Genomic DNA, 24,527 nt, shown 5'->3' with positions numbered 1-24,527 from the left:
TAACGCAGCCTCGTGGTTTTGTCATAAAAGGACAAGAGGACAAAGTGTGCAGATGTAAGAAGGCTTTGTATGGGTTGAAGCAATCTCCTCATGCTTGGTATGAGAAAGTTGACATTCATTTGGTCAAGCGAGGCTTCCGTAAACAGTCCAATAGAAAGCACATTGTATGTAAAGCGTGAGGGTGATGTACTTCTCATTGTAGTTCTTTATGTCGATGATTTGTTGATCACTGGACCAAATGAGAGACATATTGCTGAACTTAAGGCTGATTTGAATGCTACTTTCAAGATGAAAGATTTGGGGCTATTGCATCATTACTTGGGTATACAGTTTAAGTAGTGTGATGGTGGTATTGCCTTGTGTCAGAAAAGTTACGTAGAGACATTGCTATGTAAGTTTGGACTTTAGGATTGCAAACCTATTGCCACTCCCATGGAAACAGGTTTGAAGTTGAGTCTACATGATGCTGGAAATCCTGCTGATGTCACTCTTTACCAAATTGTTGCTGGCTGCCTTATTTATGTATGCAACACGAGGCCGGATATTCAATTTGCAGTCTCACAGGTCAGCAGATTTATGCATAGCTAGGGTCTAAGCATTGGCAGGCTATCAAGAGGATTTTTCGCTACCTTAGTGGCACTTTACATCTTGGCTTGTTTTATCCCAATGGGGGATCATTGTTGCCAGACTTACATGCTTTTTCGGACTCAAATTGGGTTGGTTGTTTTGACACGCGAGTGTCCACACATTAGGAAGAGGATGGGGTGTAGGAGGGCCTCTTTAGTTGCCATGAGCTTATGGAGGTGATTAACATTTTGATGAATAGGTATATGCCATGTGTGCAAGAATGGTGGGTGTGTAAGAGATGTGTAAGAGTGATCAAAAGATACACTTTCCTCCAAAAAAAGGAGATGAGTAAGTTTTATGATTTTCAGTCTTCCATAACTCCCATATATGATCTCCAATTTGAGCGGAGATCATAGATCTACAATCTATGTGTCGAGCTCTTTCCATAGATATGCTACATGATATGGTTTTGCTCGCTAGATTTTAATTCCAGTTTGGGGGGGAACTTTGAATTCAAATAAACTAGCCGTTTTGCTTGTTTGAATTCAAAAGCTGTCCTTTGGTTACTTTCTTAATACAAATGGTTTGACTTCCTTAAATTGCCAAATAAAGAGGCCCTCCTAGACCCCATTCTCTTCCTAATGAGTGGTTTTTCTTTCATGCTTGGCAGTTCATGTATATCATGGTTGAGCAAGAAGCAACCTACTATGGCCACTTCGAGTTGTGAGGTTGAGTACAGGGCAGTCTTCATAGCTACGGTTGAGTGTGTATGGCTCAGATGCCTTATGGTTGATTTGGGTGTTGGACAGGACACTGCCAACACTATCTACACTGACTGTCAAAGCGCATTGGCAATTGCGAGGAACCCAGTTTTTCATGCTCGCACAAAGCACATTGAGGTGCATTACCACTATGTCAGGGAAAGGCTCTTAGCAGGAGAGATCAGCTTGGCTTATGTGCCAACACAGGACAACCTTGCATATCTTTTCATAAAAGCATTGTCTCGTGAGAAGCGTGAAGCTTTCCGCAAAGCTTTGGGCTTACTCCCCTTTGTGGACTGATCATGTCCTTAGGGCATGGCACTTCACTTTACTCATGTGCCAGCTCTCGTTCACCGCATCACTCCAGGGGGGACTTGTTACCATATACATGTGGTAGTGATGTGTGTAAACACACTAGGACCGCTGGGGCATTTTTTCCCTCTTTAGGAGGTTCCCCCCCCCCCCCCCCCCCCGATCATTGTATATACACCCATCACTCTAGGGCTATCTATCTTTCCATTGCACACTAAGTAACACACTCTCTATTGCGTGCCTTGAGCTTCCTTCATCTTCTCCAAGCTGTGTGCGTTTCTCTGCAATCCTAATCCCAACACTTCTTGACGTAACCTTTGGTCCCTCAAGGCTTGAATCAAGCTTGAGGTTGCTTTGTACATTTGTGGAATATCTAATTTATACACTAACTTTTGTGAGTTTGGCCCCAAAAAAAAGGATTATGAGTGTTCTACATTGGTACCAAACTAGTGTCTAAAGAGAAAACATCAGAAACTACACTTTCTCATCATCAATGGTCAATAGAACCTTCACTTAACTCGTTTTTCACAAACACCTCTTTCAAATTGTAGATAATCTACTTGCTCAAGTTTTGCAACATGTAGTTCCAAATACAACAATTTTTTCCCACCTTATGTAATTGGGATTATATTCTTGCACCATTGTCAATAGACAACCACCAACTTGCATCATTGTCATTAGGGAGTCACAACTCCCAATTGCGAAGAAAGAAAGGTATGTAAAGATGGATCACATAGTTTGAATCTCTCATCATGTTTTCTTTGAAACTACTGTAATTGGTTTTGCCTATAGCATTGATCACTTCACCTTTTCCCCTTAAATAGTGACATTTTCCTATTTTGATGCATTTTCATGGATTTGCTAGAGAGAGAGAGAGAAAGAGAAAATCGTCTTGTCTTTTGAAACTATTGTGCTTGTTTTCTTTTTTCATATAGCATTGATTGGTTTACCTCATCTCCTTAAATAGTGACATTTGCCTATTTTCATGCACTTTCATGGCTTTGCCATTTTTATTTGCACCTGCATGAGAATGAATGAGAACGAATGTGTGCGTGTGTGTGTGTGTGTGTGTGTGTGTGTGTGTGTGTGTGTGTGTGTGTGTGTGTGTGTGTGTGTGTGTGTGTGTGTGTGTGTGTGTGTGAGTGAGAGAGAGAGAGAGAGAGAGAGAGAGAGAGAGAGAGAGAACATGATTCAAGGGGTCCATTTTGAAAATTCCCGTGGGTTATATTTAAATTTATAGCCATTGCTATATGTTGTATATGTTATTGGCTTGGTTATGAGGGTGCAAACTAAGAGTCTATGGAGAGAGAGAGAGAGAGAGAGAAATGAAATTGAAATGAATTGTTCTATTAAAATCTTCTGAAGGCCAAAATGACCTATGAGACCACAAAGTGACAACCTTATGTATCTGATACAATGTTTGAGTACCAAAATAAAAGGAATTGAAAACCAAACATCTGAATGCTAAGTCCAAAGTTAAATGCAAGCTAATCAGGTAGCTAAAACTAGGCTGATACAATGTCTGATATAAATGATGATACAAGAGCTGATACAAAATAGTCCTCATGTGGATCACAAGAGGTCCATCATTGCGGTTGCTGGTGTATCTCATCAATCTCCTCCATGGTCGAGGGGGGGGGGGGGGGGGAGAGAGAGAGAGAGAGAGAGAGAGAGAGAGAGAGAGAGATTGCATGATTCAAGGGATGCATTGAAAAAGCACAGTTTGTTAAATTGAAATTTATAGCTATTCCTATATGTTATATGCTATTAGCTTGGCTAGGGTCTATTTACTTGTGTTATGTGCTACCGGGTTGCATCAAACTGGGATTATACCAATAATTGACTGAGTCATTGGTCTATGCTATGTGCATCTGCTTTGTGTTATTTTTGCTCCTTTGTATGATATGTGACACATAGCAAAGATACAATGTCACAAAGCTTGTGTGTTGTTGGCCTGTGCTATGCAAAATTGGCTTGCATAGCACCACCACTATCCAATTTTCTTAATGATGTTATGCTTGTTGGATATTTCACCCCCCACTTCAAAGGAACAAGGGTGACAACACTATCGTGCCACATAGCAGGCAAAAGAGGAAAATTGTATATCACGAGTTTTAGTGTATTTTGGTAGGTTTGGTGTGACTTGTGTTAGGAGTGCGATGATCATAGGATATGCCAAACATGGCGGTGGCAAGCAAGATTTGGGTTTTTGTTTTCACTCCATTGCTAGACACATGCTATTGGAGAAACATAATGAGCTTAGCCATGCCTTAGTCAAAATGTATGCCAAATGTGGTGTACTTCAGAACGCACAAAAAGTGCTTGAGGAGCTTGTTGTCCAAAAAATTGTCTCTTGGAGTGCATTCATTGCACCATATGCACAACAAGAATAGAGCCAAGAAATCAAAAACAAATAAGGTGTCTGTCGGCTATTCTTTATTCAAATTGTATGCCCATTTTTTAGGCCACCCACCAACCTTGGGTTTTTGGGCTCGATGAATGGTGCTTCATTATATGATAAATCACTTTTGGGATTATCAAAGGTTGGGATTTTTTGGGCCTTGGGGCCTTTGGCCCATCAAGTAGGTGCCCATAAGCTAAACAAGGGAAGGCAATGTAAAATGGAAGAAATAAAAGCATGGGCCAGTGTGCAGCTTAGAAGGCATCCTTGATGGAGCGAGTATTGCTCCACAGGCAAGGCAAAGAGATATGTCTCAAGAAGTGTTAGATTCTGTGCATCACAAAGTTGGGAGTTGCCACAGTGTCACATGGCTTTAGACTCATTGTAAGCCAATGTGACAAGGAGGTTTGGGACTCATGGTAAAAGTAGAAAGTGGAGGTTGCTTTTGGGAAACAAATTGTGAGGATGAGAACAAGGCAAGGAGGAGGGACTTTTTTGCATAGGGAAGGAGAAAATGGGTAGCAAGAGAAAAGTGGGACCTTGCATGCTTTGAAGATGGGGAGAAAAGAAGAAGAAGAAGTAGGGGAATGAGGGAGGAGTTGTCTTTGGCATGAGCTCTCTCACTCTCCCTTGTTCTTTTCTTGACCTCAGTGAAGTAGGGGATTGAGAAGACAAGAGGATTATTGTATGTTGTCAAGAAGAGAGATAAGGAGAGGAGAAGGAGGCTACGAAGGGGAAGCAGGAGATCAAGGGTGGGAAAACTTAAGAAGTAGGGAGAAGAGATTTGATTCTCTATGCGTGTGTGTGTGTGTGTGTGTGTGTGTGTGTGTGTGTGTGTGTGTGTGTGTGTGTGTGTGTGTGTGTGTGTGTGAAGATCTCCATTAGGGGAAGTTTGGACTCAAATTTGGTCCTTTCAATGCCAAAGAGAGAATTCATTTTGAAAAAAAAATCTTTACTTTCTTTAAAAACCTTAATAATAATATACGTCGCGATTTGCTCGAATCTTTCTTTTGTCAAGATCAAACATAAGACAAATGTACCATAGATCACACTAAATACATATGCACTTTTTTTATATGATAGATTTCATGGTTCTCCCACTCATTCCCATTTGCTTGCACTCAACTAACCATTCTGTTTACATTCCAATGCATCCATTTTGTGCTTAGCTACACTACTAAACACACACACTCTCTCTCTATCTATCTCTTCTATGTTGTGCATCTTAAGGCCATAGAAGAAGCACCAATGGAGAGCAAAAGACCTTGCCAACTATCTACAAGTATTAAGTCAGTGGAACTATTCAACAACTTCAACTTGGACAATGGTCAATGGCTTTCCACCACCATTACCATTGGAAGATGGGTTCTTGTGCAGACAAGGACAAGAAATCGGAGAGAAATGATTCTATTAATAGTTGCAAAGGTAATTTTGCTTATAAAAAACGAGCAGACGATCAAGGAGGGCTTCATTGAACGCGCATATATACACTTTGAGATACATCTACGAATAACACTGATAGAGTTTCTAGCTAACCGACTAAACTATGCATTTTCTAAACTCCACAAGAGGTTTTTTCATTCACTCATATATTGTGTGCTTTTGATTATTGTAGATATTTATCCCTTGGACAAAGAAGATTAGCAGCTGATGGAATGTATGATGGACATGTTTGATGCATTCCATGCATCAGTGGGTGAACTTCTCTACAACACTAACGCTAGAAGAACATTGATTGAAAAGTGTTGTTCTGTAAGGAGAGAAGAGGAAGATGGAAAGGAAGCCAATCAAGGGAGGTTTTGCTCTATCATCCTCGGCACTTTGAAACTCTCTCTTTTTCCTCACTCTTGGTCAAGAAGAAGGGTAGGAGGTGAAGTTTGATGTTATTTTTTTCATAGATTTGGGGATTGGAAGTCATCAAGGGCAACACAGTTGTGTACTTCTTGTGCAGTGGTGAAGAAGGTCAATTGACAGAGCAACAAAGAGGTCAATTTAGGTATTAGGGTTGGGTTTCTTTTGGTTCTTCAGATTGGGTTCTGGGGTACTAGAGGTATCGAAGACATCCATCTTGTAGTCTTCATGGAGCCTCTAGTGTGTGATGCAGTTGATGAGTGCACATAGAGCCGATTTCATCAAATATTTGTAATTATTTCTTGATTAAAGATTATAGTCTATAGTTCCAAGTGCAAAGTGTGTTTCTTGTGTCGTACATCCTCTCTCTCTCTCTCTCTCTCTCTCTCTCTCTCTCTCTCTCTCTCTCTCTCTCTCTCTCTCTCTCTCTCTCTCTCTCTCTCAGCCAACAACTCGGTGTTGTCTTTGCTCCTCTCAAACACAATTTACCTCAACAACACTTTCGGTGAAATCCTCGCTTTTCTCCCTCTTCTATAACTTTCCTCCTTGATATAAGGTGGTAGAAATTTGACCTTACTTTCCCTATTCATTTTTGTTTAGTTTCCTACGATACTAGAGGCTCTCTACAAAATAGAGCACACATCTAGAAATCTCTTCTCTCTAACATCAATATGCCCTTACTCCTTGTAGGAGACTTTAACATGGAAGGATCGATACAAGGGGCTAGAGACAATACTTAGAGGGTCAAAACTTGAAGTATTCAATAGTGTCACGGAGAGATCCACCTTAATTAGTAGTGGTGATATAAGGGAACTCTCTTTGAAGAATTATAGCAAAGGTGTTCTTTGCAGAAAAACCTCACTCGATTGTTTCTCTGTCTCAAATGCAATCTTGAATGTGTTTAGCTCTATTAATGAAAAAGTATCCAAGATCAATTGCATGTTGGATAATTGCCCCTTGGTCATCTCTATGGAAGGTAAACTACACATAAAGGGGGATGGTTTCATTGCTAATATTTCCCTCTTAGGATTAGGAATGTTTGGGAGATGACAAAAGGGAACCTAACCCTAGCTAAAGCTTTGTCTTAAGCCACTGACGCACCATGGCCAACATTTGGACCATACATCAAACAAGTTAAGAAAATATGCAAGGAGCTTAAACTTCAAAGATATTAGAAAGTGGAAGAACTTGAGCCTAGGGTAGCTCGTGGTGTAAGAAGAGTGTCAAGAAGGGATTAGCCAAGTGAGGTAGGAACTACCCAATGCAAAAGTGCATGAGCACAATAGAACAAGATTTTTTGCAAAATTTGGTGGCCACTAAACCCATCAGGAAGAGAATTTTCTTCAAAAGTGGGTGCCTATTGAAACCCTTAAGATGCGTACACTAATAAGGAGAAAGAAAGCAAAGGATATTGTTTTGATGTTAAACTCACACCATGGCCTATGCACATCTGCAGAGGAAAACTTGGCCATAGTTCAAGAACACTTTTGCAAAATTTTCTCTAATTCTTGCTTTCATTTGAAGACAAAATAGTAGCACGAAAAGAAATCTCTTAATTTGAGCTTTGAGAAAAAACAAGAGTCCGGGTTTTGATGGCTCCCTTGTCAAATTCTTTTATCACTTCAACAATATGTTAACACCAAAATTTTAGCCCTCTAGGAAGAGTCTTTCACTTTCAAAGCCCTTCCTACATTAGGTAATATGGGGGCTATAAAATAGTATACTCATAGCAGGAAACTTTTATGCCCTCTTAATTGAGCAAATTTCTAAAGTTATTCCAGCTTTGAAGTAGTTTGTCCACAAAGTTTTTGATATAAGATACAAAGCTACCATGGTTATACAAATAAAACTATCAATATCAAATGTGGCCATTAATAGTTTTTGAGATATACTAATGGCCACATTTTAGAAGAGTGGGTTTCATGCGAGCAAATTAGTACTTCACAATTGTGTCCGAAATTTACCTTGGGAGAAAAAAAATTATGCTTTCCAATGTATGAATTGAAAGTACCAAAGTGTATCAAGGAGACATACACTTGGTGGCAATAATGCACACAACTACAGTAATATCAATGATAGGTCAACAGAATGATAGAGAATGTGATATTTTGTACCTAATGTTATGTTTGGAATAAAAATTGTGGGGTTTCAAAAACCATAGACTTTGATTATCAATCCTTTGAATTTTGTGGGGCTAATAGTTAGGTGGTCTAAAAAATTTCCCTACTCTACTTAGAATGGGATTGAACTATAGATTTTGTTGTTTCTATTAAAATGGAGCAATACATTGACTTAGGAAGCTTGCCATGACCAAATAACGGGGAATTTTTGGATGTTACTTATTTTTTCCATAAGAAGTGGTCTTTTAGCTTCAAACTCAAGCAAGGATTTTCAAAATACAACAAGTCTTACATAAGTATCAGTTATTTTTTTTCCCCAAAACTGTGAAAGGATACTTTTATGACATGTTAGGCCTCCAATCTAGTGTCAAACTTCTTCATAAGAAGGGGGAAAATTGAGAATTAAGAAATTGGAGGGTCACTATTCTTCTGCCCTGTGCATATAAAATTTTAGCTTTCTAACCGAGTTCAGTATTCAACATGTAGAGAACAGAAAGGTCTCATCAAAGACATTTATCTAAGATGCAATTATCGGTCTTTTAACACGCAAAAGAATCAAGCATGACTTTCTTTAAGATTTTGACAAAACCTATGCCAGGATAGAATGGGACTTTAACAGCCACTACAAGATATGGGACTCAGCCCTATATTTATTTGCTTGGTTCAGAACTTACTAAACAATGCACTCTTAAAAGTGGTTGTCAAGTTGTCAATGAGAACTCATAGATCTTGTCCTACTTGCAATTGTAACTGAGGGTCTGTCTTGTCTCATCCAAGATAGGATCAAACAGGTCTTCTCTGGGGAAGCACTCCTCACAATGTTAAAATTCCCCATCTTGCAAGTAGAGACATTCGTAAAGCTCATGAACTCCACATAAGGCTTTTGCTGCTGGCAAGGTGTGTGGAACCACAAGGCAATGCCGCTCTATAAAGAAACGCTGATTGCCATGGCTATCATCCATGAACATGTAGACGAAGTGGTCGCTTTGTATGCAAAGCTGGCATCGCGTGTCAAAGCTGCACCAGAAATGGCGGTCATGGTTCTATGATGGACTTTTGTAATGAGGGGCCTCCCATTCTGTAGTGAAGTTTTGTATGGGTAACTTTTGTAAAGAAGATATCAGGCTGATGCAAGCTCCGTCTCGCCACGACGTAATCACCTGCCATTTTATCTAATACAAAATCTGTGTCTATTTTAGAAAGATTCATATCTTCAGCTTCACAAGACCTGAAAACTAGCCCTTCAAGTAGAGATAAAACTCTGGCAGCTTATGCTTCATGAACATGGCATGATGCTGAAGCAGTCCAAATAGAAGACTATAACCATAAATGCTTCAAAAAGGGCAAGATTCAACTACCATAGAGCTCTTCAAATTAAATAATTGGAAAGGTATTTGGTCTCCTTGTACAAAAAGCATGGTACTATGCAAGTCTTCAGCTACATTAAAATCTATCAGCCTCTCAGGCAAGGGTCTTACAAGGCCCAATTTTCTGCATGTATTACAAACAGTTGCGGAAGTAACCCAATCTGGTCTGATTCCTTCAGATAACATTCTGCTTACTGCACAAAAAACCTTCTTAGGCTCTTTAAACTGAGCATAGCCTGCGATTAAAGCATTCCATGTAATGACATCATGGATAGGAAGCTTGTCAAAGATTTCTTGTGCATTGGTTAGCAAGCCACACCGCGCATACATATGAACTAACTTGTTGCCTAAAAATCTGTTTCCCTTGAGGGCTACAATTCTCTCAATCTCTGCATGTATGGCCCCACCTTTCCGTAATGCACCTGCATTGATACAAGCACTCAAAATGGAGACAAATGTAACAGCATCTGGAGAAACACCGTGGGCTTGCATCTGCTCATAATATTTCAGAGCCTCCTCACCACACCCAAGGTCAGCATACTTCCCAATCAAAATGGTCCATGAAACTACATCTCGAAAGGGAAGCTCCTCGAACACTTGCTGTGCTTTGCCGAGCCTACCACAAGAAGCGTACATATTAATGACCGAATTACTCAAGATGAGACTTTTTCCCAAAAATCCCTGTCTTTCTATCTCGGCATGCAGTTCCCTGCCCTTGTCTGAGGCTCCAATAGTGGCACAAGCATTTAGTAAACTAATTGCAGTAACAGTATCGAGTACTACACCCTCACGTTGCATTTCATTGAAACACAACAGAGCTTCGTCACCGCATCCATATTTAGCATATCCTGAGATGAGTATATTCCAAGAAACAACATCCCGAGCTGGAATGATGTCAAACACTTGCTTTGCTTTAGCAAGTAATCCAAAATTGGCATACGCGTTAACCAAAGCATTTCCTACTCTTGCATCCCTATCTAGAAACCCCTTTTTCTCAATCTCAACATGTAAACCATGGCCTGTATTTAATGTTCTCAGTTTGCTACAAGCTTGCAAGCTAGAAACAAGTGTCACGGCATCTGGAGGAAAGCCAAAAAGTTGCATTTCTTTGAAGCACTTCATTGCTTCGTTTCCATGCCCATGTTCAGCATAGCCTGCCAAAAGTATCGTCCATGTAACAACGTCTCTAAATGGAAGCTTGTCAAAAACCTCTTGCGCTTTAGCTAAAAGGCCACATCTCATATACATGTCCACAATTGTGTTTCCAATGGCGAAATCTTTTGTAATTAAGCCTCTTCTCTCAATCTCAGTATGTACATCCCTGCCCTTCTCTAAGCAACCCGTGCGGCCACAAGATTTCAGTAAACAGACATACGTAATAGCATCTGGAAAAACGCCTTCGCCTCGCATTCGCTCAAAGTACGTGATCGCATCTTCATCATAGCCATGTTCCGCATAACCTGCTATAAGCGCATTCCAAGAGACAGAATCTCTAACGGGGAGTGTGTCAAAGACTTGCTGTGCATCAGCAAGTAAATCGCATTTACCATACAGATCAACCAACGTGTTACCAATGACTTGATCTCCTTCCAACAAACCTTGTTTTTCGATCTGTAGATGTATCTTTTGGCCTCGATCAGCAGCTCCAATGTTGACACAAGCTTTCAAACATGAAGCAAGTGTAAATGCATCAGGGAATATGCCCAGATCTTGCATCTGTTGAAAGCACTCAAGGGCTTCCTCACCATAGCCATGATCTGCATATCCTTGGATAAGAATGGTCCACGACACAACATCTTTGAGTGGGAGCTTGTCAAATACTTGCTGGGCATCAACCAGTAAACCCCATTTGCAATACATGTCAACCAAGCTGCTGCCCACAACATGATCTCCTTCCAAAAGCCCCTTTCTCTTGATTAAATTATGCAATTCTTCACCTCTCTCTTTGTCTTCTAAGCTGCCACAAGCCTTTATGCAACGGGAAAATGTAATAGAATCCGGAGAAATTCCCTCTAAATGCATGTTGTCTAGGCAATCAAGAACCTCCACATGGAGCTCAAGTTTGGAATAGGCAGCCATAAGCACGTTCCATGTTATAACATCACGGCTTGGAAGCGCGTCAGAAACTTCTCGTGCTCTGAGGAGCAATCCATAGCCAATATACACTGCCACCAAAGTATTACCTACTAAAAGGTCTTTTTCAAGTAAACACAATCTAGCGATTTCCGCATGAATACAAATACAAGCACTAAAGTGATTGGAATTCAAGCACGCTCTAAGAAGGGCTACAAAGGTATACTTATTGGGATGTACAGAATTTTTCTCCTGCATGATGTGGTACAGATGTATTGCATGCCTTGGCAGTCCACATTTGAGATAGCCCAAGATGAGAGAGTTCCATGCTTGCTCATTTGTGTGCACTGATTTTTCAAGTACATGGTGAGCAAGCTGCATGCTTCGGACGTCTGCCAATATGCAGACAAGGTGATTTCCCAGCAGAGAATGAGCTTCTCTTCCACATTGGCACATGTAAGCATGCAAACGCAATGCAAACTGCCGTCGGCTCAGCTTCCTGCATTTGAACAAAAGGCATGAAATCTGGTCAAGGGAGGCCTGCGGCTGCATTAAGGCACATTGGGCAGAGCATCACTTCTTAGGGGTTTTACAAGAGCAGCGTCATGGGGGAAACCCTGTGAGCGCGAAAATCCCAAGGGTTGCACAATCTGTTGCAAAATTACTTGATATGCTGCAGATGAGTGCAGACTTGCTTGCTCTGCAATGGATGCCAAAATCTTATTCTTTTGCCTCCCCACTTCATTTAACGTCATTTGGAGCTCATGTATGAGCTCCATTGCCTCTGTCAACACCATGCACCGATGATCCAAACCCGACGTCTCCTCAGCATCTCAACAAGAAAAAGAGGAACATTATGGGTCATAACAATGTGGAGATGGACAACACAATCAAGACATCCTACATACCTTAGGCTTAGCAAACGAGTGAAGGATTGGGCAGAGATGTGGCATGGCTGCGGCTGTGAAAAAATATGTATCTCTCGCCTCGTGAGCATCTTTTTCAAGATTCCTGATAGCTCTGTCACAATGGTGCTGGAGTCTCTTTTACGTTTCTGGAGATCCACAGCGTCTTCGATCGCGATTGCATTGATAAATGGCTTGCTTGCCTCTGCTTTCTTCTCTCAAGGATAGTGGTGAAGCTCTTTCTGGGCTGATGCGTATTCGATGTGAGCGCGGGCACAGACCTTTACTGGTGTCCAACGCGCTCTCTGCGCGTGGCTGGCCTTTTGCTGCTGCTCAGCAAGCATGCACATTGGAAGATCGCCAGCGTCTGATGTAGGGTAGCACACATGTTTCATTAACCGTATCTCATGAGATGCCTTTTGGCTAAGCAAAGGAAAAAAAAAAAGGTGGGGCATGGGGCACAGCACACGGGAGGAGAGGAATGGAAAAGGGGGGAAAGAACCCGAGCGATCACGAGGCAAACCAATAGAATGCGGGATACTCAATTCTATTACTTGGAATCTTGATAGTTTCCTCACATTCCTTCGGACATTCTATTGCAACCCCAAGTAAAAGTATGGTGGAACACTACGTATCGAGCTCACACCATCAGGTACTACATTGAGATAGCCATCCCACCCAAATAGCTTTGATAATTGCAGTGTGTCCCCTTTAAAAATTAAAAAAAGAACGATCTCGCAGCTCTTAACATACAAAACTATCCCAATGGCTCTTTTTTTTCAATGGATTCAAGTTTTGCCTTTGAGATCAAGAGGGTATCTTGCAAACAAAAAGGAAACACCCATTGGTCCTATTGTTCAACTGCCTCCTGCTTCCATTGCATTCCACCTATAGCTCAGGCATTCTCTACTTGGACTCACAAGAAGGATCTTCCAAGATTCCAATTTTTGGGAACTTTTTTCAAATCATAGGCACGTACTTGGAAGATCCCCCCCCCCCCCCCCCCCCCCCCTCCTCTGTACCCCAATTGTAAAGCCTCCTCACCTACATCTGGCCTCCCTACTCTCAAGGTCACAATAACAGCCACCAACTAACAAGCTCTAAATCACAAGACTACCTTTAGCACCACCTTTGTCTTGTACGAATATCTTGTCATGCCTTTTGAGCTGACAAATGCTCCACCCACATTCAATCAAATGATGGAAATAGTTTTTCGTGTACATATGGCTTACAGTGGTTCTTTGATGATATCATAGTTTTCTCTAAGTTCTTAGAAGAATACAAAGAGCATCTCAAAGCGATGTTTCAAGCATTGCAAACGAATAAGTTATTCATTAATAGCAAAAAGAGTGAATTCTTCTTAGAAGACATTCAATATTTAGGTCTTATAATCTCAAAGGATGGTATCCATATGGATCCAAAAAGCTTGAGGTGATAAATGAGTGGTATGAACCAAGGAATCTACATGAGCTACGAACTTTTATCGGAATGCACTCGTGCTATAGAAGATTCATTACAATATTCTCGGCCATAGCAGGACCATTACACGATTTGACCAAGAAGAATGTCCAGTATATATGGATTGAAAAGAAGAGAAAAGCCTTCACTAAGCTTAAAGAGAGACTCACGTCTCAACCTGTCACATTGCTCGCAATCCTAGCAAGCACAATCACATAGCATTAGTATTCTTTGGGTAAATGCCATGTCGATTGACCCAACACCATTAACCCTCATCTCTCACTCTCTAAGCTTAAGGGTGGCCCGTCCTATGGACCAAGGGAGGGAAAGAGCTCCCCTTGTGGAGTGTGTGTGTGCGTGCGTGCGTGCGTGCGTGCGTGCGTGTGTGTGTGTGTGTGTGTGTGTGTGTGTGTGTGTGTGTGTGTGTGTGTGTGTGTGTGTGTGAGAGAGAGAGAGAGAGAGAGAGAGAAAGAGAGAGAGAGGACTCCTTTTCTTGCTCCAAATTCCCCATGATAGGGCCTTCCTCTCTTTATTTCTTTGCCTTGGCCTCCACTCCCTCCTCCAATCCCTCTCATTATGCCACATGGTAGGGGCCTCCAAGATGCATTATATATTATAGAGCTTCTTTGGATATAGTGGATGCATAAGAGATTAAAGTTTATTCATGTTGTATAGCGACTCCACCAAGCAAGCATCTCCCTCTTCTCATCTCATTCCTCACTGCATACACATGGCTATGCTCTTGCACCACACACTCACAACTAGTGTCAAAGCACTCAATTCAGCATGAGGAGTTCATTGTAGGGAGCTCTCACTTTGTGGCATGCGCGAATTGGTGCATTTGTGAGTAGGCATCCATTTCAAAGCTCACCATTAGAGCTTGGTTTAAGTGAGATCACTTAGATCTAGAGTGTAATGGAAATGGCCTATGAACTTTGAGAATAGCAGAATTGGGAGAATTAAAGAGAGCATTTTTGTGAGACTACTTTGAGAACATAGAGGTTGAACTTAATTGACGGTAGCAACATAACCATAGTACTTAATTAACTTGGCATGAACAATACTTTTGCAAGAGAGAGAGTTTAGAGAACTTGACAATAGTTGAGGACCGGATTTATGTGGAGTCGGTCCCCCGTCCATTAGGCTTTTGTATTATAGATTCTCCCATCAAGAGAGACTTGGTACAATACAATCTTCGTGTTCCTTGTAACCTAGGTGATGCAATGAAGTTGGAAAGCTTCATGCATCACGAGCATAACATAGACTTTGTAAAAAGCATTAACTATCCCCAGTCTCTGTCCTAAGACCTCAAACACCTTCAAAAGTGGAGAGAGCTAGCGGGGAATGAGGGTAGGGAAGAGGAAGAAGAAACATTCATAGGAGAAAGAAACAGTTCCTAAATTATTGTCACTCTTCTTGCCAGCATACATAATAGCATAGTAATGAAGATGGAGAAGATGAAAAGCTTAAGCATTGAAGCATGGCTCTTGGTTGGATTTGTATTCCATAGCTAAGAGTGTTGGTGTAGGCTCTCAACTTCTCTACTAGCTTGGAGAAGGAGATGGAGCTCTTGCACTTTGCACTTCACACAATGAGAGAGAGAGAGAGAGAGAGAGAGAGAGAGAGAGAGTGTTGGGGGGGGGGGGGGGGGGGAGTATACCCCCCAAGCTAGCCCCCTCCTTGCTTTGGTCAACCCCCTCTTCTAGCAATGTCTGGCACTTGATTGGACCTTCTCAAGCTTGGCCAATCACATGCTTAGTGCATATCAAGCAACAAGGGTAGCCTTGGGACAAGTGTCCCCCTTCCCCTTTGAGAGAGAGGACTTGATAAATTCATAGACAATTAATTAAATCAACTAAATTATCATTGGACCCCTTGGGAGGCTAACCAATAGGCTTTAGGCACACCATGAGGGCAACATGAAGAGGAACTTGACAAGTGTCTTATTTTCTTTCTTTGTGTTAAGTATGGAGCCTGATTTACCCTTGTAATTTTTTGTGGTAAAAGCGCACATTTGTAAGGCCCCCATTATGAGGAGAAGCCATCGTGCGTGAAGGAAAATCACTCACTGGAAACCAAAATTTTCACGGACAAGAATCAGAGGCAACTTTAAAGGCCTCGGGGGCCTCTGCCCCCAAGACTTTTTTTTTCGCCGAAATATTCTTTTTTGCCGGAATATTATGGCCGTCCGGCGGCCGGAAAGTGGTCGGAAAACAACCGGAAGGTTGGCCGGTGGTCGGAAGTCAATGGCCGGTGGCCGAATTCAAAAGCGGACTTGTCTTCTCAAGGGCGGCCACACATGGGCGGATTGGAGGGTCCGATTTGGACTTATTTGCACAAGGGCGGCTACACATGGCTGTCTCTCATAAGAGAGGGCAGCCCTTTTGGCCTATAAAAGGAGGCCATTTCTACACACATTTCATAGTGTGAAGTTGATGCAACAAGGTGAGTGTGAGGTGGTGAGAGTGAAGCAAGGCGGGAGCTCCATTAAGGGTATAATCCCTTTGTAAACTACTTCTTATTTTGAAGTACTAAAGCCATTGAGTGGCTGCTTTTCCGTGGACGTAGCCCACATTGGGTGAACCACGTATATCGTGTGCACTCTCTCTCTCTCTCTCTCTCTCTCTCTCTCTCTCTCTAATCTCGTGTATATAAATCTGTCTCTCTCCATTAAGTAATCTACTCAATTATCTATTTAGCTACGTCTTATTTCCTAACAACTCGTATCAGAGCAAGGTTTGCTCGTAGCTAAATTATCTCAAGGAAAGGATTCCTTGAATTGAGTGGGAGTTATGGCGGAGGAAGGGAAGCTCAAGATTGAGAAGTTCAACGGCAAAAACTACCAACATTGGAAGATGCAGATTGAAGACTATCTCTACCAGAAGGACCTCTATTTGCCACTAGGCGGTCTTGCGAAGAAGCCCGCAACAATGGCAGATGAAGCATGGATTGTCCTTGATCGAAAGGCACTGGGAACAATCCGGTTAAGCTTGGCGTCAACAGTGGCCTTCAATGTTTCGGAGATGAAGACCACAGAGGACTTGATGAATTCACTTGACGACTTCTACAAGAAACCATCGGCATCCAATAAGGTATTTCTTATGAAGCGCTTGTTCAATCTAAAGATGGCAGAGAATGGTTCAGTTGCAGAACACCTAAATGACTTTAACACAAACATAAGTCAACTTCGATCAGTGAAAATCAATTTCGATGACGAAGTGCGAGCTCTCCTTATACTATCATCTCTACCGGATAGTTGGGACAGCCTTGTGATGGCTGTAAGTAATTCTATCTCTGGCACAAATACTCTTAAGTTTGATGATGGTGTGGGTGTTCTCCTAAGCGAGGAAATGCGAAGGAGAAGCACAGGAGAATCATCAAGTGCTGCACTATCAGTGGAAACAAGAGGAAGGCTTAAGGAGAGGTTCAAAAACCAAAAGGGTCGTGATCGCTCAAGGCGGAGCAAGTCACGCACAAAGTTAGTTCTTGAATGTTGGAACTGCGGCAAGAAGGGCCACGTCAAGAAGGATTGATGGTCCAAGAAGAAGAAGGAGACAGAGTCTCAAGACAACAATCCAACATCGGAGGCCAATGTGGCAGGTAAAGTAGAGCAAGATGCTCTAATTCTCTCATTAGACAATGTGTCCAATTCCTAGATAGTAGATTCCGGGGCTTCATTTCATGCGACACCACACAAGCAACATTTCCAAGACTACACCAAAGGTAATTTTGGGTATGTATACTTGGGAGATGATGAAGCTTGTGAGATTTTCGGCAAAGGTACAGTTTCTGTCAAAACTGCTAACGAAAATGAATGGAAGCTTAAAGATGTTAGACATGTTCCTTCTCTTCGCAAAAATTTGATCTCCGCAGGACAATTGGACGATGAAGGTCACAACATTGCATTCGGAAACAAACGGTGGAAGATCTCAAAGGGATCTTTGGTGGTTGCCAAGGGTGAAAAAGTCGGTACACTTTACTTGTGTACTGTTAGCACGCAACCTTCAGCTTGTGCAGCAACTACAGAAGTTGACAGTGCAGTGTGGCACTACCGAGTTGGGCATATGAGTGCCAAAGGAATGCAAATCCTTCAAACAAAGAAGCTTCTACCAGGTTTGAAAGAAGTGGACTTAGAGTTCTGTGAAGATTGTGTTTATGGTAAACAAAAGAGGGTAAAATTTCAAAAATGAGGAAATGAAAGAAAAAATAAAAAACTTGAGTTGGTTCATTCTGATGTTTGGGGTCCTGCAAGTACACCATCACTTGGTGGCTCATTGTACTATGTAACATTCATAGACGATGCGACTAGAAAAACATGGGTTTATGTCATGAAGAATAAATCCGATGTATTTTCCATATTTCAAAGGTGGAAAGCCTTTGTGGAGAATGAAACAGGTACCAAGGTTAAATGCCTCAGATCTGACAATGGAGGCGAATATTGCAGCCAAGCTTTTGAAAGCTTTTGTGCTAGCAATGGCATTCGGAGGCAAAGGACAACCCCAAGGACACCTCAACAAAATGGGATTTCGGAAAGGATGAACAGGACAATCATGGAACGAGCACGAAGCATGCGGCTACATGCAGGCCTACCGCTTGAGCTTTGGGCGGAAGCTGTAAGTACGTCTGTGTACTTAATCAATCGGTCACCCTCAACGGCATTGGATGGGGGAGTTCCAGAAGAGACATGGACAGGTAAACCGGTGAATTATGCATTTCTCAAAGTGTTTGGGTGTGAGGCTTTCATGCACATAGATAGAAGCCTAAGATCAAAGCTAGATGCAAAGTCCAAAAAGTGTTTCTTCATTGGCTATGGAGAAGGAGACTTTGGGTCTCGCCTATGGAATCCTGAAGATGGTAAAATCTTAAGGAGTAGGGATGTAATTTTTAACGAACAAAATATGTACAAAGATTACTTGGAAAGAAAACAAACAAAAGAAACAGGTGATGAGTACATGGAGCTTGAGGACGGTGAAGACTCAAGGACTGCAAACGGTGACAATGTGCAACAACGTCAACCAAATGAGGAGCCTCAACCTATTCCCCGAAGATCTACAAGAGCAAGTAGACCTCTAGAAAGGTTTGTTCCTTCCTTCAACCATCTCTTGATCTCAGATTCTAGAGAGCCGAAATCATATGAAGAAGCTATGCAACATGAATCCAAAGAAGAATGGACGAAGAGCATGCAAGTGGAGATGGACTCACTACATCGCAACCAAACATGGGAGTTGGTTGAGTTGCCTAAAGATAAGCGGGCACTTCAAAACAAATGGGTGTACAAGCTAAAGGAAGAAGAAGGTGGGAAGAAAAGGTACAAGTCTAGGCTTGTGGTAAAAGGTTTTTCTCAAAAGAAAGGTATTGACTTCAATGAAATATTTTCTCCTGTTGTAAAAATGAACTCAATTAGGCTTGTCTTAAGCCTTGTGGCTGCTCATGATCTAAATCTCGAGCAAATGGATGTAAATACGGCATTCCCTCACGGTGACTTAGAGGAGGAAATCTACATGCTTCAACCAAAGGGGTATGAAGTAAAAGGTAAGGAGAAAATGGTTTGCAGATTAAAGAAGAGCTTGTATGGTTTAAAGCAAGCATCAAGACAATGGTACTTGAAGTTTGATCGATGGATGTTGGATCATGGATTCAGAAGATGCAACTCGGATCACTGCGTCTACACGGAGAATTTGGGAGATGGAAAATTCATCATCCTAATGTTGTATGTTGATGACATGTTGATTGCAAGTGCTAACATGCAGGACATCAAAGACGTAAAAGAGGAGCTGTCCAAATCTTTTTCAATGAAAGATTTAGGTGCTGCAAAGAGGATACTTGGTATGAAAATATCAAAGGACAGGACGAAGAAGACAATAAAGCTATCTCAAGAAGATTACATCAAGAAGGTACTAGAAAGGTTTGCAATGCAAAATGCAAAACCAGTTTCTACACCTTTGGCTGGTCATTTTAAACTAACGAAGGATATGTGTCCAAAGACACAAGAGGAGATAGCCTATATGTTTAAAGTTCCATATGCTGCAGCGCTAGGTTCTCTAATGTATGCTATGGTCTGGACAAGGCCAGACATTGCACATGCAGTGGGAGTTGTGAGTAGGTTCATGGACAACCCAGGTAAAGAGCATTGGCAAGCTGTGAAGTGGATACTTAGGTATCTAAAAGGGACAACAACAAATGCTTTGTATTTTGGAGGAACTGATATTTTTCTAGAAGGGTATGCTGATGTAGATATGGCAGGTGACAAAGATACTCGAAGGAGCACTACTGACTATGTGTTCACGGTTGGAGGCACAGCAGTAAGCTGGGCTTCAAAGCTATAGAAAGTGGTTTCACTTTCTACCACGGAAGCAGAGTATGTAGCAATGACAGAGGCAAGCAAAGAAATTCTGTGGCTTCACAGATTCTTAGAAGATCTTGGATTCAAACAAGACAATTGTGTCTTGTACAGTGATAGCCAAAGCGCTATCCATCTTGAGAAGAACTCAGCCTTTCATTCAAGGACAAAGCACATTGAGGTGAGATATCACTTCATACGCACTCGTTTGGAAGAGGGACAACTAAAGCTAGGAAAGGTGCATACAAGTGAAAATCCTGCAGACATGTTTACAAAGGTGGTCAACAAGGAGAAGTTGAGCTTTTGCTCAGCTTCAATCGGCATTCAAGGATAAGAAGCCAGAATGGAAAGCAGTCACAAGTTTGGTTTAGAGATCAGTCTCCAAGTGGGAGATTGTTAAGTATGGAGCCTGATTTACCCTTGTAATTTTTTGTGGTAAAAGCGCACATTTGTAAGGCCCCCATTATGAGGAGAAGCCATCGTGCGTGAAGGAAAATCACTCACCGGAAACCAAAATTTTCACGGACAAGAATCAGGGGCAACTTTAGAGGCCTCGGGGCCTCTGCCCCTGAGACTTTTTTTTTCGCCAGAATATTCTTTTTTGCCGGAATATTATGGCCGGCCGGCGGCCGGAAAGTGGTCGGAAAACAACCGGAAGGTTGGCCGGTGGCCGGTAGTCAATGGCCGATGGCCAGTGGTCGGAAGTCAATGGCCGGTGGCCGGTGGCCGAATTCAAAAGCGGACTTGTCTTCTCAAGGGCGGCCACACATGGGTGGATTGGAGGGTCCGATTTGGACTTATTTGCACAAGGGCGGTTACACATGGCTGTCTCTCATAAGAGAGGGCAGCCCTTTTGGCCTATAAAAGGAGGCCATTTCTACACACATTTCATAGTGTGAAGTTGATGCAACAAGGTGAGTGTGAGGTGGTGAGAGTGAAGCAAGGCGGGAGCTCCATTAAGGGTATAATCCCTTTGTAAACTACTTCTTATTTTGAAGTACTAAAGCCATTGAGTGGCTGCTTTCCCGTGGACGTAGCCCACATTGGGTGAACCACGTATATCGTGTGCACTCTCTCTCTCTCTCTCTCTCTCTCTCTCTCTCTCTCTCTCTCTCTCTCTCTCTCTCTCTCTCTCTACTCTATAATCTCGTGTATATAAATCTGTCTCTCTCCATTAAGTAATCTACTCAATTATCTATTTAGCTACGTCTTATTTCCTAACACTTTGTACCAAGCTTGCCTTGTGTGAGGGTGTGTGTGTTCTCTCTCTAGCCCCTACAATGAGGGCTCGCTCCCCCTTGAGTAGGGATCATGTTGACTTTGTGGAACACCTTACCCCCCCCCTCAAGCACCTTAGTCATGGAGCACCTTAGCACCTTAGTCATTAAGCACATCAAGCACCTTAGTCAGCAAGCACAAGCACCTCAAGATTGGGCCGGGTTCCCACCTCGAGCACAACCCTAGCTTGCCTAAGGTCGAAACACTAACCATTGAAGAATAAGCAGGCTTATTATGCGGTGAGCTTCCTGGTAGGAGCTCAATTCGATGGTCATCATCCCCTCGTTTTGGAGGTAAGTCTATTAGGTAAAGGCAGTGTGCTTCACCATGCTTTGCCTGTGTCCGTCGGCCAGTGTCTGACCGCCCACATTTATCTCCTTATTGTTTATACATACAAAGAATAAGGATCTCTCACTCATTCTCACACTGTGCTCATACTATGAGATTTGGGAGCTCCACCCACATCCTATGTACTCTCTCTCTCTCTCTCTCTCTCTCTCTCTCTCTCTCTCTCTCTCTCTCTCTCTCTCTCCTCCTTACTCTCCGCACACGCACCGTATTCACCTACTCATAATTGGTATCAGAGCTTTGGCGACGCGTGCGATGGCTTTTCGGCGAGACGGAAGCGACAAAGTTTGGCTATGGAGGCTTGAGCTCGACAGAGGTGGATACAAATCAACAATGTCAGATCTCAGCTTAGGCATGTATATTCAGCTTGTGTAGCAAGCCATTGTTGAATTTTGCAGAAAAAGAGCAGGAACAAGAAGTGTTGCAGCTCGTTTTTTATGTTCCCAAAAACAATGTTTTTTGTATATCTCTGTCACATGGAGTCAGATGGAATTCTTCTCTGTTTTACAGCAGGTGCAGCAATAGCAAGTTTATGCTGTGTTTTTGGGCCGAAAACGGAGATTTTTGGCATATCTCTCACACCCGGACTCGGATACATGTGATCCAGGAGTCTACCCTAGGGTTTTGGCACGTTTCAGAAGCACTGGTTATATCAGAATTTTGAAATTATGAGTGCTGAATTTTTTGCAACAACCTGTCAGCTATCTCAACATATTGAGGTTTTGCATGTAGAGAGTGATGTGGTTTACATCTTTGGCTATGTATGGTACACTATGGTGCTATTTGAGAGAGAATTCACCTTGTTTTTATGTATGCAAGTGATATTTTGGGATGTGACTTTTGGATCGTTACACATCCAGATGCGGTTTCATGCACATTGTTTGAGTGTGTGGGGCATTTCAGAGAGCTTTTTTAGCACGGTTTTGTGCAGTTTCATACTATGTATGCATTATGCGAATACAGTCTGAGCTAGCCATAGCTTGCAGGTAGCAGGTGTACAGGTTTGCAGTGTTTTTTGGACAGGTAACGTCCATAGAGCTACTCGGTCAGGAGTGAGCCATTTTGCCAGGCTTTTGGTATTGCATGTATACCATTTGTGGATTTTGCTAGTGAGACAGTGTCTATTGTTATGCATATTTGGTGAGGTTTTTTGAGTTTTTGGTCAGTTTCCAGGGAAAACTCTGTCGAAATTTTTCCAGGATTTCTCACCATGGTTTATACGTATCTGCAGTTTGCTCTCTGATGGTTTAGTGGTGGACTTGACTCCCACTCTGGTAGTTATCTGCATTTTTTTGGCTTGTGGTTTGTGTTGAGTTTTGACTCATTTTGCAAAAAAAATTATGTTTGTTTTTCCCTGTCTTCTCGCCATAAAAGTTTGCAGTGTTATGCCATCTTCTATAGTGGTCAATATATTCCCACTTTGACAGTGATCGAGTGTTTACTCTCACTTTGACAGGTTTTGTCAATTTGGACACGGTTTGGTGTTCTTGTACCCACTGTCGCAGGAGTGAGGATTTGTGTATGCTTGTGTGGCTACAATACAAACTAGTCGCAGGTTTCATATGTTTTTTGCATATTTTTGCAGGCAGTTTCTCTTGTGGGATGCATTTTGAGCTAGTTTTCTCTCTACTTGTGTATATGGTTATGCGCTTTACGCTCGATTGATCAGTTTGTCCCAGTTTATGCTTGCAGAGTTTGCAGAATGTGGAGTTGTTTTATGCATATGTGAGCATCGGTTTTGATGCGATTGATCATGCTTTTGAGCATTGTGTAGTGGTCGAGTTAACTCCCCCTTTGTTGCCAGTTTGGCATGGTTTATGGTTGAGATTGTACTTAAGGTTTACAGGGGATATTCTGCCAAATTTTTCCCAGAGTTCTCACCATACTTTGGTTCTTAGCCATTCACTTATGGTTGCAGATATGTGTGACATTGAGAGACAACGGTCTCGTTCTTACCGATACTTGCGTTGTTGTCATTGTGGTCACACAAGGCACATTAGGCGTTGTTTCAGACGTATGAGACAACAGCGGAGATGTATGCGTGATGAAAATACAGATTTGACAAAGGTTACAGAGGCAGTTCTAGTGGAAGTGTATGCCAATGACGGTAATGTCGTGCTTGCCTCGAGTGTACCTCTTGTAGATTTGTCTATGGGTAGCACACTTTCTCCACAGTGGTTACTAGATAGCAATGCTTCTTTCCACGTCACACCATGTCGTGAGTGGTTTAGAACTTTTTCTAGTGGGAGACTTGGTTGTGTGCAACTTGCTGATGGTTTGGCGTTTGACATAGAGGGTGCAGGAGACATTTGTTTGTCTTTGCCTAGTGGTGTGTCATACACGCTACGGCATGTGTGCTATGTTCCTCAGCTGAGACAAAGCTTGATCTCGATGAGACAGTTGGCAGCTTTTGGTTGTCAGGTATTGCTTAGAGAGCAGTCTTTCGAGATGCATTGCGGTTCACTAGTGATTGCCAGAGGAGCCCACAATGGACTCATATATACTATGCATGTGTGAGAGGCTCGAGACAACGTAGTCTTGGTTTTGTTATAGCCATGTTTGGAGCAAGAGACGAGGCGTGTCTCTTTTGCGGATGTTCTGCATGGAGAGCAGGTTGTGCATTTGTCTTGTGGTGATGTTCACACAGTGGTATCTCTGGGGATGCACAGCTTTGTCAGTCATCAATTGAGGTGACATCAGTTGAGCCAGAGACCGATGCATTCTTCTATGATGCGCCTGATACGTT

At 42.2% G+C, this 24,527-nt stretch overlaps 1 protein-coding gene across 1 annotated transcript; it reads right to left on the bottom strand.

The window, feature by feature from the left end:
• Positions 1–8,563: 8,563 nt before the first annotated feature.
• On the bottom strand, positions 8,564–12,733 carry LOC147423078 (pentatricopeptide repeat-containing protein At4g18520, chloroplastic-like). The gene is made up of 2 exons (XM_086501332.1): positions 12,361–12,733; positions 8,564–12,284 (listed from the first exon to the last, which is right to left on the bottom strand). The coding sequence occupies exon 2, from the start codon at positions 12,002–12,004 to the stop codon at positions 9,347–9,349; it is 2,658 nt and encodes an 885-aa protein (XP_086357458.1). The 5' UTR covers positions 12,005–12,284; positions 12,361–12,733; the 3' UTR covers positions 8,564–9,346.
• Positions 12,734–24,527: the final 11,794 nt, after the last annotated feature.

Source organism: Adiantum capillus-veneris, chromosome 26 (genome assembly GCF_014529385.1).
Source record: "Adiantum capillus-veneris isolate H3 chromosome 26, ASM1452938v2, whole genome shotgun sequence".
In the NCBI taxonomy this organism is placed as follows: domain Eukaryota; kingdom Viridiplantae; phylum Streptophyta; class Polypodiopsida; order Polypodiales; family Pteridaceae; genus Adiantum; species Adiantum capillus-veneris.
The sequence above is the reverse complement of the archived record's forward strand: the minus strand, read 5'-3'. Positions and strand labels throughout refer to the sequence as shown.

What these genes read in the sequence shown, in the direction of transcription:
- LOC147423078 (XM_086501332.1), bottom strand. Translation starts at nt 12,004, where the DNA reads ATGCAGCCGCAGGCCTCCCTTGACCAGATTTCATGCCTTTTGTTCAAA.